Consider the following 14,415-nt stretch of genomic DNA (forward strand, 5'->3'; position numbering starts at 1 on the left):
GGGGTGGACTCAATTACATGCAGTAAATTACCATTGCTAATTGATCCCCGGGGCTTAATCAATTAGCCCCGATACCTGGCAGTATCTGGGATTTTCTTTTTACCTGCCTGGAGGTGGAGGCAGGAGAAAAAAAATCCCCACTAACTGACCTGCTTTCGTAGGCACGAACAAGAAAACACATGGATCTGGATCCTGTGTTGTTTGCACGTAAAAATAAAAAAGGGTCACTTTTCGCACAAGAAAAACTCCAATTGAATTCCCCCCATTGAAATTGAAAATAAATAAAAGATGTGTTTAAAGTAAAATAAAGTGTTGTTTATTTTCTATACAGTGTATGTTGGGTAAACAAGTACAGTTATATTTAGATCAAATATGAGTAATGTGTTGCTTTTAAAATATATATAATCATAGTTACAGCATCCTACATACTTGAGGCCAAGGTCTTATTGCATATATAAGAAAAATGCAAAATGAATTACTAAACGGTGGCTGGCTTCTCTGCATACAAACTGTAATATAGAAATAATCTGAAGTTAAATATCTTCAAGGAAAAAAGAATAAAAATCATATATACAGGGATTATGGCCATCTCTTGTTAGCAGATCATCTACTGATGGATGGATGGATGGTGTCTGCAGAGCAGTGATGTTGTTTTCTTGCTTCCGCATGCTCCTAGGTGGTCGTGCCGGGATCCAGGGATGCAGGAACAGAAATGTGCCGCTAGGCACCACATGTAATGATGTAATGATGTTGCCAATGCGGCTTCATTGATTAGTCTTGCACATGTACAGCGCACTGGGTGACATTTACATACACAGGGGGTAACAGGGGGAGGGATCACTTTTCTGTTTCTGTTTTCAGTTATTATTGTGTCGCTGGACAGCGTAGCTCCTAATTTAAATTGCACTCTAAATAAAGGTGGTTGGTGGAAACTAAGGGGAGATGTACGAAGCCTTGGAGAGTGATAAAGCGGAGAGAGAGAAAGTAGCAGCCAATCAGCTCCTAACTGCCATGTTACAGGCTGTGGGCAGGATGTACTAAAGCAAAAACTGTGGTAATAAATTAAGTTTTGGAGTTTTTACCACATTCCCATATGTACCAAGATCCAGAATGTGTTGCATTCCAGAGCTTGGACCCAATGGGCAACATCATCTGCTAGTCCCTACTAGAACCAACTGTGGCCACCATGTTGCTGTGATGCAAAGGACAGCTTTTATCGGGAGAGCGATACTAATCACACATGTAAGTACATATGTGAGTATTATGTAAGCAGTAAGTAGAGGGATGTATTTCGGATGCATTGCTTAGTGCATCCTGACCTGTGTTTGAAAAGTGACAGTTAGGAGCTGATTAGTTGGTAGGTTATCTCTCTCCCCTTTATCACTCTCAAAGGCTTAGTTATTAGTGACACACGGTGCATTGAACAGCCCCACCATGCGCCTCGAAGGTGTGTGCGACTGAAAGAGGTGCATGGCCTCCCTGCTCAACACCGTTTTAATCACTCGGGGGGCATGCCCAACATTCCCGGAGATGCTGGCCTGTCTAGGAGACTCGTCTGCCTGCACTCCCAGCCACTCTCCAGTGACAGGAGCTGGCTGCTGCAGATAAGGTCACAGCGCAGCATCTGGCTCCCTGTCACTAAGGAGGAGCCAGCATTTTTATGTCACCTGTCGGAGGGTTCCCCCATTGGGTGCCTGTGCCCCTTTGTACCCCTTAGTCGCTGGGCCTGGGGTGTGGTATGCAAAGTTGACCACACTTAGGTCGACAGTGTCTAGGTGGACCACTATTGGTCAACAGTAAGTAGGTCGACATGGTTTCTAGGTCAACAGGGACTTTAGGTCGACATGTACTAGGTCGACATGACAGAATGTCGACATGAGTTTTTGTACTTTTTTGGGTGGTTTTCTCCGTACAGTGACCGGGATCCCCAATTAGTGCACCGTGTCCCCTCACATGTCTCGCTTCGCTCGCCACGTTGTCTTTATGGGGTATTGTGTGTAGAATTTTGAGGGGAAAAAATGAATGTATTCCATTTTAGAATAAGGCTGTAACGTAACAAAATGTGGAAAAAGTGAAGTGCTGTGAATATTTTCCATATGCACTGTATGTAGAGTTGGTCAAATCTCACATATGCAGCCAACGCTGCATAGCAAGCAAAATGCAGATTTTTTACTCTGGGCCCATATAACTTGGCAGCTTCTGTCGAACTCTGAGTTAGTTCCACAATGTATATATTTTTATTAAGGTTGGAGGTTGCAGCCAATTTGTGTAAATCATGTGACTCACAAAGGTTATGGTGGGCAAGTGAAGGCTCTCCAGCATTCAGGCACAGAATAGGTGGCTCTCCATGTTTTGCGGCTTACATTATGTGGGTGCCTAGACAGCCTTTCAGTACCAGGGGTGCCAACAGCTTTTCTGGGCCCCGGTAATGAGGGGGGCAGGGGCAATGAGGGGGGCATGGCCATATCAGTCTATTGAAAATAGTAAAATACATAACTTATGTGCGACCGCGAAGCGGGCACACGCCTCACAAGGGGGGGCGCCGGGAGGTAGGGTGCGATTGCTCCCCTTCCTTTCATCATGGGAGACAGGACTGGCCTCCACTGAGCTGCCTCTCTCCCCAGGGCTGCTGGGAGAGAGGCTGCTGTAGCGGTGGCCAGTCCTCTCTCCCCACCTGACGTGCGGCTGTCAGCAACGGTGAAGGGGAGGGCAGCGGGACCTGGGACCCCGCCAATGGGCCCAGGACCAGGTAAAGAGTACCCACTCCCCCCCTCTCGGCGCCACTGTTTAGTACAGTCACATTATTTTCTAGTAACCCTAAGTATTGCTTCCCAGTGGTTTTGTCAATACCCAACTTATGGCTGGAGGGGCATAAGAACTTAGAACTCCACCACAACTGGAAAGCCACAGGCCTAAACAAAGTCAACAGTGTAAGAAACAAGCACGCCACCACTAGCGGACAGGTTTTTTCTTATTAGGATACAAATACCAATAACAAAATGATTCAGCAGCTTATTCGTGTTAAGTATATCACAGAGGTAAGTGATATATTTTGGTTCTCTTTAAATCGATGTTATCTCTAAAAAAATGGTACAGTCCCATTCCATCTAATCGCTGCTCCTTCCCATTTAGTTCTGATAGTCATCTCCAATGAGGGAAATCTCTTTTCACGATCACCTTCATCTATTTTGTAGTGTCCTTCCCAGTGATGGGAGTGAGTATCTGAAAGATAAAACACCCATTCATTAGTTATAAATAAAACTACAATGCACAATTGTTGGTTAATGCCAGCAAAAGAGCGGTAGGTTTCCTAAAGCTTCTAAAACAGACAAGTGGTAGTGTTGCTCATTGCAGAATGCACTAAAGAAATGATAACTAGAATCTGATTGGTTGCTATGGGCAACAACACTACTTCTCTGTTTTAGAAGCTTTATGAAATCTATCCCTTGGTGTGAAATCAAACAACATTGTAAGATGAAGCTCTGGTTAATGTGACAAAGGCAAACTAAAAATATTGTGTGTTATTTACAATAGAATGTGCAGACATAGGGTCTGATTGGGAGATGTGCACAAGCCAGATGGTTTGCGTACATCTCCAATGGTGGGGTTCTTGCGCATGTACTGAATTGGTCCTGCATGGTCACATGAGGCGTCCTCTGGGCTGTAGCCTGACTGATGCTGCAGGTGTCTGGGGACTGGGGTGGGCCAAGCTGGGCAGAGTTCACGGTCTGCGTCCTCTGGCCTCAGCAGTGTGAACATCTTGCTAATCCTGCGTAACATGAGGGTTACTCAGATTGCGGGTGTAGGTGCCTATGCTTGACAACTGAACATGCACAGTGCGAAAAATTGCAAGACCTTTCTATATAACACACTTATGTACATCTCTGAAGCAGCCACATTGGGCCTGCTATTGTGCTTACCAGATATCTGCCTGCATGCCTAAAATCATGTCCTTGTCCACTCCATTGACTCATGGTCACAAGCCTGAACTCATGTCTTTTCATCCAATTTACTGCTGGAGGAAATGCACAGTGACGCACAGACAAGTCACTTGGTATATGGGCTGTAAGGCGGGGTGTGCCAGGAGGACGGCACCATCTCTGCTCCAGTGTCTCCTTTTCCAGCATGTGGGTTACCTGGAACAGCATTCTGCAGCCTAGAGAGGCATTTGTCAGCATGTCCTTTAGATATACCCAGCTACCTGGCAGTTCCCTTTCACCTCTTTGTGACAACATGTTGTCATATGTTCTCAGTCCTAGGGGCTGCCCCATTGCGCGGAAGAACCCTGCTATGGCCCTGTCTGGCATTTCATCTTACATTCACTGCATGATACTGTAGCTAACAAAATGATCACAAAACCTAACGAGGCAGCATAGTGACCCACGTACTTATAGTTAGGAACAGCAAAAAAGTACAAACCATTGTGTAAATGCAATGCTGTATGCAGCACACAAATGCAGGGCAGCTATATTTACACTGCAACCTACTTGAGTAGGATTCATCCCCTAAATACTTCAATTGCATTGACGCACAGGGAAGAAAATTATTTGTTGGGCACTCTTTTATGTAGCAACTAGCTGTTCTACCCGTTCTTCGCACAGGAGTTTCTGATTTTCACGGTTGTAAATATAAACGAGTGTTAAAAGTGTAGTAAATCTTTAGAGATGTAAATTGGAGACGTCTTAATATAAGTAAATATTAATCCATGGTTCTTGGCGTTACCTGAGGAGCACCCGTAGCAGATACGGTAAAAAGTGACAGGACTATTTTTGAAGTTTATGAAATTCTACACACCGGAGGTTCAATCCAAATTTTGATCTGATTGTCCATTTGTGAGTTATCGCACATGCAACGCAAGTCACGCACTGGTAATTATGTCATTATGTTAACTCCCTTTTCATCCCCTTAGATGAGGTTTATTAAAATTCTAATTACATACATTAGTTTTCCTATTTCCCACCTGAAGAATACATATGTTAAATTTCAGCTTCCTAACAGCCCTCACTCATATATATATATATATATATATATATATATATATATATATATAGAGGTATAAATCTACTTTAGTATGTAAGCTCTCATGAGTAGGGCCCTCTTCCCTCATGTGCTTATCCTTTCTCTTACTTTAATAATCTTCAACTGCACCAAATCCCGCTGTCTTCTGCCACCTGATGCTTATGTCAGTGTCGTCTGCTGATGTAGCTATGTTTACTTACCCTGTACTTGTCCTATATTGTCTTCAACTGTAAGTCACTGTTTTCCTGTTTTGATTATTTGTATATGTACTCTGTAATTGAGCGCTGCGGAACCCTTGTGGCGCCATATAAATAAAGGATTAAATATATATATATATATATATATACTGTATATATTACAGCAATTAAAACATAACTTTTTATTGTACTTATATTCCTAAATTAATGGCGATGTACAAGTTAAATAAAAATTGTTAAGTTTGTTTATAACTTACAGGAAGAAAAAGCAATACCTTAAATACAGAAATGTTCAGGCTACTGCAACCTCTAATCATGTGTGCGTTAAACCTCTATGAAATGGGTACACGTTGCGTAAGCACACCGTCACGCTGTAAGCACAAAATAGCTACACGTGCGGCCTGTACACTTTAACCCCTAACAGGAAAGGAATGCTACACCAATTGTATATGTTATGTTGTGGTCCAATGCAGCAACAAATATTTACTTAAAAGGGGGTTCACAGAGAAATACAACAATACAAGAGAAAAAGGCTACAATCAATGGATACATACATTTGATCGCCTGCACCACACGGTTCCGGCCCTCAGTCAATCTGGATAGATAACCTTCAGAGAATAGACTGAGCCCAGCCAGGAGGCTTGGTTTTTATACAATGGTCCAAAGCATGAAACAAAGGAAACTGTAATCTCTTCATCCATTGGTCATTTACAGTACATGAGGGGTCATAGGTCGGTTTGAATAGGTGGGTGATGCCTGGTCCAGGTGCACTTGCAGATATCCTTCACTGGGATCCCGCCGAATATCAAGAGTACAGTAAATACAGTGTATTATTAATATTGTACTCTTGTGCATATCTATGCGCAGGAGCGTGCTACTTTCTGCAAACTGCCATCGGAATATTGCCATTGAAATACTGTACAACTGGATACCAAACACCACCTCCTAACCTAATTCTGTCCCCTCATAGCCTGTAAAGTTGAATATCTCTATTGTTCCATTTCTAAAGTAAACGTAACTTGCTGGTGTGGTGTGTGTGGGCCGTGTAAATTATGCACTACGTGGATGAAATGTCAGTTATGTCTTTGTGGCTTTTCCATGCGAATACTACCATATTTACTCATACCACGCGCTAATACGCAGGACTCGTGAGCCAATGTACGCAGCGCGCGGGCATGTGCACCCACGGCAGAACAAGCACACGCACAGAGGCCACTCTGTGTGGTGTTTGTACTTGATGCATGTGGGTATAATAGTTTCAACTTCAACAGTCCACCCTTTGGCAGTAAACAATAACTGCCACACATAACTAATAAAACTGAAAATATTACATATACATTATATACAAAGTTCGGGTGACTGAGGGAAGATTTGTAGGTGGGAAATGTATAGCCTAGTGGGATAGGAAGAAAGCATGTATGTATGAATTAATGTCTGAGGGGCATGTATCATCGTGCCGTATATGTTCTAAGTAAGCTTCGAGGTATTGCGAAGTATACATTAAATCCTTCTCATCCCGGGTCTGTACATGGGCAAACAAACTCTACTGAGCTCTTTTCGGGCAAGGACCATTAGCCCTCACCTTTCCAGCTTCTTATACCAACAAATGGGGGGCACATTTATCTGATGATACATGGAGTGGAAATGTATGTGTATGCTACTATGTGTGGATAACATTTATCGACTATGTGTGCCATTAACTGGGGATTGCAGAGATGAGGGTAAGACACATAAAAATACATTTACATAAATTAGGGTATTGTTGATGTCTTTTCCGGTTGGGTGTTTCTGGGTAGAGGGGAAAACAGAAAAATGGAGACAGAAACAGGCCATGAAATTCATTTACAATCCTTATCATAACACTGTTTCTACGGATGGGTCATATATCAAATCTGCCGCTGTTACAACGCCCTCACTCCTTAGACTCATCAAATTTGTCCTATGTTTGTGCCGCATCAAAATTCGAACACATCTGAATATCAGACCAATAATTATGACGACACCCAGGATACAGAGGAGAAACTTTCCCACACTTGCAATTACATTTTGCGCCCACTCCTAACCCAGAGAACCATTTGAGTGGGTTCAACCATGAGGCCCAGCCGGTCAATTCATTACCCACAGCTGTCAAGGTAAGGTTGTGCTTCCTTCCTGAACTCCCACTTCAACTGCAAGATCTCGTCCATCTTTTGATCGATGATCTCCGTTGGGTCTTCGGTACTGTTCGTAATATACGTACAGCACTTCACACCATATTGAGTTGCCAGAATAACACAGTACCCACCTGTCACAGCCGTGACATAATTCAGGACCATCCTGTGCTGGACCAGCTCCTTCTTGTAGGCTTGTAGCTCCCTACCCGTATACCTGAAGGTGTCATCATACATCTCAGTGATATTATCTATCAAGTTCGCTAGCGCATGGATGTACTTATAATTTATAATTCCTGTGGAAGTACGGGTGATATCTAATGCAAGAAGGAATTGAATCCCGGTGGATTCATGGAACAAATCAGAGGCTGTGTGCTCTGTCCTATCTATGAGGTGTCTCTTGACAACGTGTTCATAATATGTATGAGTATAAGGAGTCTGAGCGTTGCGGTGAATGTCTTTCATTTTGTCGTGTGTAATGGTCATAACCTCTGGTAGTACTCTGCCAATATAACACAACCCTCAAGAGCTCGAAGTAAGCCACTTGTACGCTTTCCTTCCACATATGAAGTACGCATCATCTGGAAGAACATAAGGGACAAAATGCAACAAAACCTTATTACATATTTTCCTTATAAAGAAACCGGTCCCCAGTTCTCTCATTTGCTCAGTACAAGTATCGGGCTGGATGATGTGGGCACAATACCCCTGCGACACTTTTCCAGCCCACATGGTTTTGATCCCACGTGTATACCTGTATCGAAAATACTTCCCACTTGCGGCTATCTTACGTACAAGTTCGGAGTTGATAGGTATTTTATCAGCTCTGTGTGAAAAGGTCATTGTCTGGTTATTCCATGTCACTTCCCAATTTCCTGGTTTCTGGAAATTGGACACATTAAAACACAATAGTGACCTATCTACGTGTTACTGGTGGAGCTTCAAGCTAGGGGGCCTAGATATATTGAATTTCTTGTCCACCGGTCTCCCACCCCGTAATTCGAGTACCTCATCTATTGTTAAAGGGTATGGCACTAATCCCGACTTACTCTGTCCTTGAGGTACTTTTGAGCACACCCAGCATTCTGTTTGGTTTAAGACCGTACCCACTAATGAGTGGTAATCACTCAAAGGATGTCCGCCAATGTCGATATTACTGTTTGACTGACATCTCTGGATGCACCCATCTTTGACTATGTTTTCGCAATGCTTACATATGCAGTATTCATCAGACAATAACCCTTCACATTGCCTCCGAGCTCCGTGACTACCAGATCTCTTACTGATGCCAGCTTTGACCAAAGTGATGTGCTGATCCTGTGGTCCTACGAATCTGTACTCTCCATCAGAAACCATTCCAGATCCTTGCTCGACGTCTCGGGGTCCCTCACAAAAACAGATTGTCCTAATCAAAAACAGAGTGACAAGAAAAAGCCGGAACACAGTCTCTTGGTGTGGATCCATTTCATTAAGGAGCATAAATAGAATAGGGGAAAAAGAAAAATGCAGTGGGGGGGGGGGGGGGGTGAAAAAAATAATAAGATTTTACTTACCGATAAATCTATTTCTCGGAGTCCGTAGTGGATGCTGGGGTTCCTGAAAGGACCATGGGGAATAGCGGCTCCGCAGGAGACAGGGCACAAAAAGTAAAGCTTTTCCAGATCAGGTGGTGTGCACTGGCTCCTCCCCCCATGACCCTCCTCCAGACTCCAGTTAGGCACTGTGCCCGGACGAGCGTACACAATAAGGGAGGATTTTGAATCCCGGGTAAGACTCATACCAGCCACACCAATCACACCGTACAACTTGTGATCTAAACCCAGTTAACAGTATGATAACAGCGGAGCCTCTGAAAGATGGCTTCCTTCAACAATAACCCGAATTAGTTAACAATAACTATGTACAATTATTGCAGATAATCCGCACTTGGGATGGGCGCCCAGCATCCACTACGGACTCCGAGAAATAGATTTATCGGTAAGTAAAATCTTATTTTCTCTATCGTCCTAGTGGATGCTGGGGTTCCTGAAAGGACCATGGGGATTATACCAAAGCTCCCAAACGGGCGGGAGAGTGCGGATGACTCTGCAGCACCGAATGAGAGAACTCCAGGTCCTCCTTAGCCAGAGTATCAAATTTGTAAAATTTTACAAACGTGTTCTCCCCTGACCACGTAGCTGCTCGGCAAAGTTGTAATGCCGAGACCCCTCGGGCAGCCGCCCAAGATGAACCCACCTTCCTTGTGGAGTGGGCCTTTACAGATTTAGGCTGTGGCAGGCCTGCCACAGAATGTGCAAGTTGGATTGTGCTACAGATCCAACGAGCAATCGTCTGCTTAGACGCAGGAGCACCCATCTTGTTGGGTGCATACAATATAAACAACGAGTCAGATTTTCTGACTCCAGCTGTCCTTGCAATATATATTTTTAATGCTCTGACAACGTCCAGTAACTTGGAGTCCTCCAAGTCACTTGTAGCCGCAGGCACTACAATAGGCTGGTTCAGATGAAATGCTGACACCACCTTAGGGAGAAAATGCGGACGAGTCCGCAGTTCTGCCCTGTCCGAATGGAAAATCAGATATGGGCTTTTGTAAGATAAAGCTGCCAGTTCTGACACTCTCCTGGCCGAAGCCAGGGCTAGAAGCATGGTCACTTTCCATGTGAGATATTTCAAATCCACCTTCTTTAGTGGTTCAAACCAATGAGATTTTAGAAAGTCCAAAACCACATTGAGATCCCACGGTGCCACTGGAGGCACCACAGGAGGCTGTATATGTAGCACTCCCTTAACAAAGGTCTGGACTTCAGGGACTGAAGCCAATTCTTTTTGAAAGAAAATCGACAGGGCCGAAATTTGAACCTTAATAGATCCCAATTTGAGACCCATAGACAATCCTGATTGCAGGAAATGTAGGAATCGACCCAGTTGAAATTCCTCCGTCGGAGCACTCCGATCTTCGCACCACGCAACATATTTTCGCCAAATTCGGTGATAATGTTGCACGGTTACTTCCTTCCTTGCTTTAATCAAAGTAGGAATGACTTCTTCCGGCATGCCTTTTTCCTTTAGGATCCGGCGTTCAACCGCCATGCCGTCAAACGCAGCCGCGGTAAGTCTTGAAACAGACAGGGACCCTGCTGAAGCAAGTCCCTCCTTAGAGGTAGAGGCCACGGATCTTCCGTGATCATCTCTTGAAGTTCCGGGTACCAAGTCCTTCTTGGCCAATCCGGAACCACTAGTATCGTCCTTACGCCTCTTTGCCGTATAATTCTCAATACTTTTGGTATGAGAGGCAGAGGAGGAAACACATACACCGACTGGTACACCCAAGGCGTTACCAGCGCGTCCACAGCTATTGCCTGCGGATCTCTTGACCTGGCGCAATACCTGTCCAGTTTTTTGTTGAGGCGAGACGCCATCATGTCCACCATTGGTCTTTCCCAACGGGTTACCAGCAAGTGGAAGACTTCTGGATGAAGTCCCCACTCTCCCGGGTGAAGATCGTGTCTGCTGAGGAAGTCTGCTTCCCAGTTGTCCACTCCCGGGATGAACACTGCTGACAGTGCTATCACATGATTCTCTGCCCAGCGAAGAATCCTTGCAGCTTCTGCCATTGCACTCCTGCTTCTTGTGCCGCCCTGTCTGTTCACATGGGCGACTGCCGTGATGTTGTCCGACTGGATCAACACCGGTTTTCCCTGAAGCAGAGGTTCTGCCCGGCTTAGAGCATTGTATATTGCTCTTAGTTCCAGAATGTTTATGTGAAGAGACGTTTCCAGGCTCGTCCATACTTCCTGGAAGTTTCTTCCTTGTGTGACTGCTCCCCAGCCTCTCAGGCTGGCGTCCGTGGTCACCAGGATCCAATCCTGTATGCCGAATCTGCGGCCCTCCAATAGATGAGCACTCTGCAACCACCACAGAAGAGACACCCTTGTCCTTGGAGACAGGGTTATCCGCAGGTGCATCTGAAGATGCGACCCTGACCATTTGTCCAACAGATCCCTTTGGAAAATTCTTGCGTGGAATCTGCCGAATGGAATTGCTTCGTAAGAAGCCACCATTTTTCCCAGGACTCTTGTGCATTGATGTACAGACACCTTTCCTGGTTTTAGGAGGTTCCTGACAAGCTCGGATAACTCCTTGGCTTTTTCCTCCGGGAGAAAAACCTTTTTCTGAACCGTGTCCAGAATCATCCCTAGGAACAGCAGACGAGTTGTCGGCATTAACTGGGATTTTTGAATATTCAGAATCCACCCGTGCTGTTTTAGCACTTCTTGCGACAGTGCTAATCCCATCTCTAGCTGTTCTCTGGACCTTGCCCTTATTAGGAGATCGTCCAAGTATGGGATAATTAATATGCCTTTTCTTCGAAGAAGAATCATCATCTCGGCCATTACCTTTGTAAAGACCCGAGGTGCCGTGGACAATCCGAACGGCAGCGTCTGAAACTGATAGTGACAGTTTTGTACAACGAACCTGAGGTACCCCTGGTGTGAGGGGTAAATTGGAACGTGGAGATACGCATCCTTGATGTCCAAGAATACCATAAAGTCCCCCTCTTCCAGGTTCGCTATCACTGCTCTGAGTGACTCCATCTTGAACTTGAACTTCTTTATGTACAGGTTCAAGGACTTCAGATTTACAGTAGAATAGGCCTTACCGAGCCATCCGGCTTCGGTACCACAAAAAGAGTGGAATAATACCCCTTCCCTTGTTGTAGAAGAGGTACCTTGACTATCACCTGCTGAGAGTACAGCTTGTGAATGGCTTCCAAAACCGTCTCCCTTTCGGAGGGGGACGTTGGTAAAGCAGACTTCAGGAAACGGCGAGGTGGATCTGTCTCTAATTCCAACCTGTACCCCTGAGATATTATCTGCAGGATCCAGGGATCTACCTGCGAGTGAGCCCACTGCGCGCTGTAATTTTTGAGACGACCACCCACCGTCCCCGAGTCCGCTTGAGAAGCCCCAGCGTCATGCTGAGGCTTTTGTAGAAGCCGGGGAAGGCTTCTGTTCCTGGGAAGGAGCTGCCTGTTGCTGTCTCTTCCCTCGACCTCTGCCTCGTGGCAGATATGAATAGCCCTTTGCTCTCTTATTTTTAAAGGAACGAAAGGGCTGCGGTTGAAAAGTCGGTGCCTTTTTCTGTTGGGGAGTGACTTGAGGTAGAAAGGTGGATTTCCCGGCTGTAGCCGTGGCCACCAAATCTGATAGACCGACTCCAAATAACTCCTCCCCTTTATACGGCAAAACTTCCATATGTCGTTTTGAATCCGCATCGCCTGTCCACTGTCGCGTCCATAAAGCTCTTCTGGCCGAAATGGACATAGCACTTACCCGTGATGCCAGTGTGCAGATATCCCTCTGTGCATCACGCATATAAAGAAATGCATCCTTTATTTGTTCTAACGACAGTAAAATATTGTCCCTGTCCAGGGTATCAATATTTTCAATCAGGGACTCTGACCAAACTACCCCAGCACTGCACATCCAGGCAGTCGCTATAGCTGGTCGTAGTATAACACCTGCATGTGTGTATATACTTTTTTGGATATTTTCCATCCTCCTATCTGATGGATCTTTAAGTGCGGCCGTCTCAGGAGAGGGTAACGCCACTTGTTTAGATAAGCGTGTTAGCGCCTTGTCCACCCTAGGAGGTGTTTCCCAGCGCTCCCTAACCTCTGGCGGGAAAGGGTATAATGCCAATAATTTCTTTGAAATTATCAGCTTTTTATCAGGGGCAACCCACGCTTCATTACACACGTCATTTAATTCTTCTGATTCAGGAAAAACTATAGGTAGTTTTTGCACACCCCACATAATACCCTGTTTAGTGGTACCTGTAGTATCAGCTAAATGTAACGCCTCCTTCATTGCCAAAATCATATAACGTGTGGCCCTACTGGAAAATACGGTTGATTCGTCACCGTCACCACTGGAGTCAGTGCCTGCGTCTGGGTCTGTGTCGACCGACTGAGGCAAAGGGCGTTTCACAGCCCCTGACGGTGTTTGAGTCGCCTGGACAGGCACTAATTGATTGTCCGGCCGTCTCATGTCGTCAAACGACTGCTTTAGCGTGTTGACACTATCCCGTAGTTCCATAAATAAAGGCATCCATTCTGGTGTCGACTCCCTAGGGGGTGACATCCTCATATTTGGCAATTGCTCCGCCTCCACACCAATATCGTCCTCATACATGTCGACACACACGTACCGACACACAGCAGACACACAGGGAATGCTCCTAACGAAGACAGGACCCACTAGCCCTTTGGGGAGACAGAGGGAGAGTTTGCCAGCACACACCAAAAGCGCTATATATAACAGGGATAGCCTTATAATAAGTGCTCCCTTATAGCTGCTTTATATATATCAAAATATCGCCATAAATTTGCCCCCCCTCTCTGTTTTACCCTGTTTCTGTAGTGCAGTGCAGGGGAGAGACCTGGGAGCCGTCCTGACCAGCGGAGCTGTGAGAGGAAATGGCGCCGTGTGCTGAGGAGATAGGCCCCGCCCCTTTTCCGGCGGGCTCGTCTCCCGCTATTTAGTGAATCCAGGCAGGGGTTAAATATCTCCATATAGCCTCTGGGGGCTATATGTGAGGTATTTTTAGCCTTTATATAGGTTACATTTGCCTCCCAGGGCGCCCCCCCCCAGCGCCCTGCACCCTCAGTGACTGCGTGTGAAGTGTGCTGAGAGGAAAATGGCGCACAGCTGCAGTGCTGTGCGCTACCTTTAGAAGACTGCAGGAGTCTTCAGCCGCCGATTCTGGACCTCTTCTGACTTCAGCATCTGCAAGGGGGCCGGCGGCGCGGCTCCGGTGACCATCCAGGCTGTACCTGTGATCGTCCCTCTGGAGCTGATGTCCAGTAGCCAAAAAGCCAATCCATCCTGCACGCAGGTGAGTTCACTTCTTCTCCCCTCAGTCCCTCGTTGCAGTGATCCTGTTGCCAGCAGGACTCACTGTAAAATAAAAAACCTAAGCTAAACTTTTTCTAAGCAGCTCTTTAGGAGAGCCACCTAGATTGCACCCTTCTCGGCCGGGCACAA

The 14,415-nt window shown here is 45.6% G+C and overlaps 1 protein-coding gene across 4 annotated transcripts in view; it reads right to left on the bottom strand.

The window, feature by feature from the left end:
* Positions 1-293: 293 nt before the first annotated feature.
* MINDY4B (MINDY family member 4B) overlaps positions 294-14,415 on the bottom strand; it is a 162,797-nt gene continuing 148,675 nt past the window's right edge. For all 4 annotated transcript variants that reach the window (XM_063916052.1, XM_063916049.1, XM_063916050.1 and 1 more), the window contains one exon: positions 294-3,222. In XM_063916052.1, the coding sequence (XP_063772122.1) occupies positions 3,080-3,222 (143 nt within the window). In that variant the 3' untranslated portion in view covers positions 294-3,079. The remainder of the gene's footprint in view (positions 3,223-14,415) is intronic.

Source organism: Pseudophryne corroboree, chromosome 4, assembly GCF_028390025.1.
Source record: "Pseudophryne corroboree isolate aPseCor3 chromosome 4, aPseCor3.hap2, whole genome shotgun sequence".
Classification (NCBI taxonomy): Eukaryota; Metazoa; Chordata; class Amphibia; order Anura; family Myobatrachidae; genus Pseudophryne; species Pseudophryne corroboree.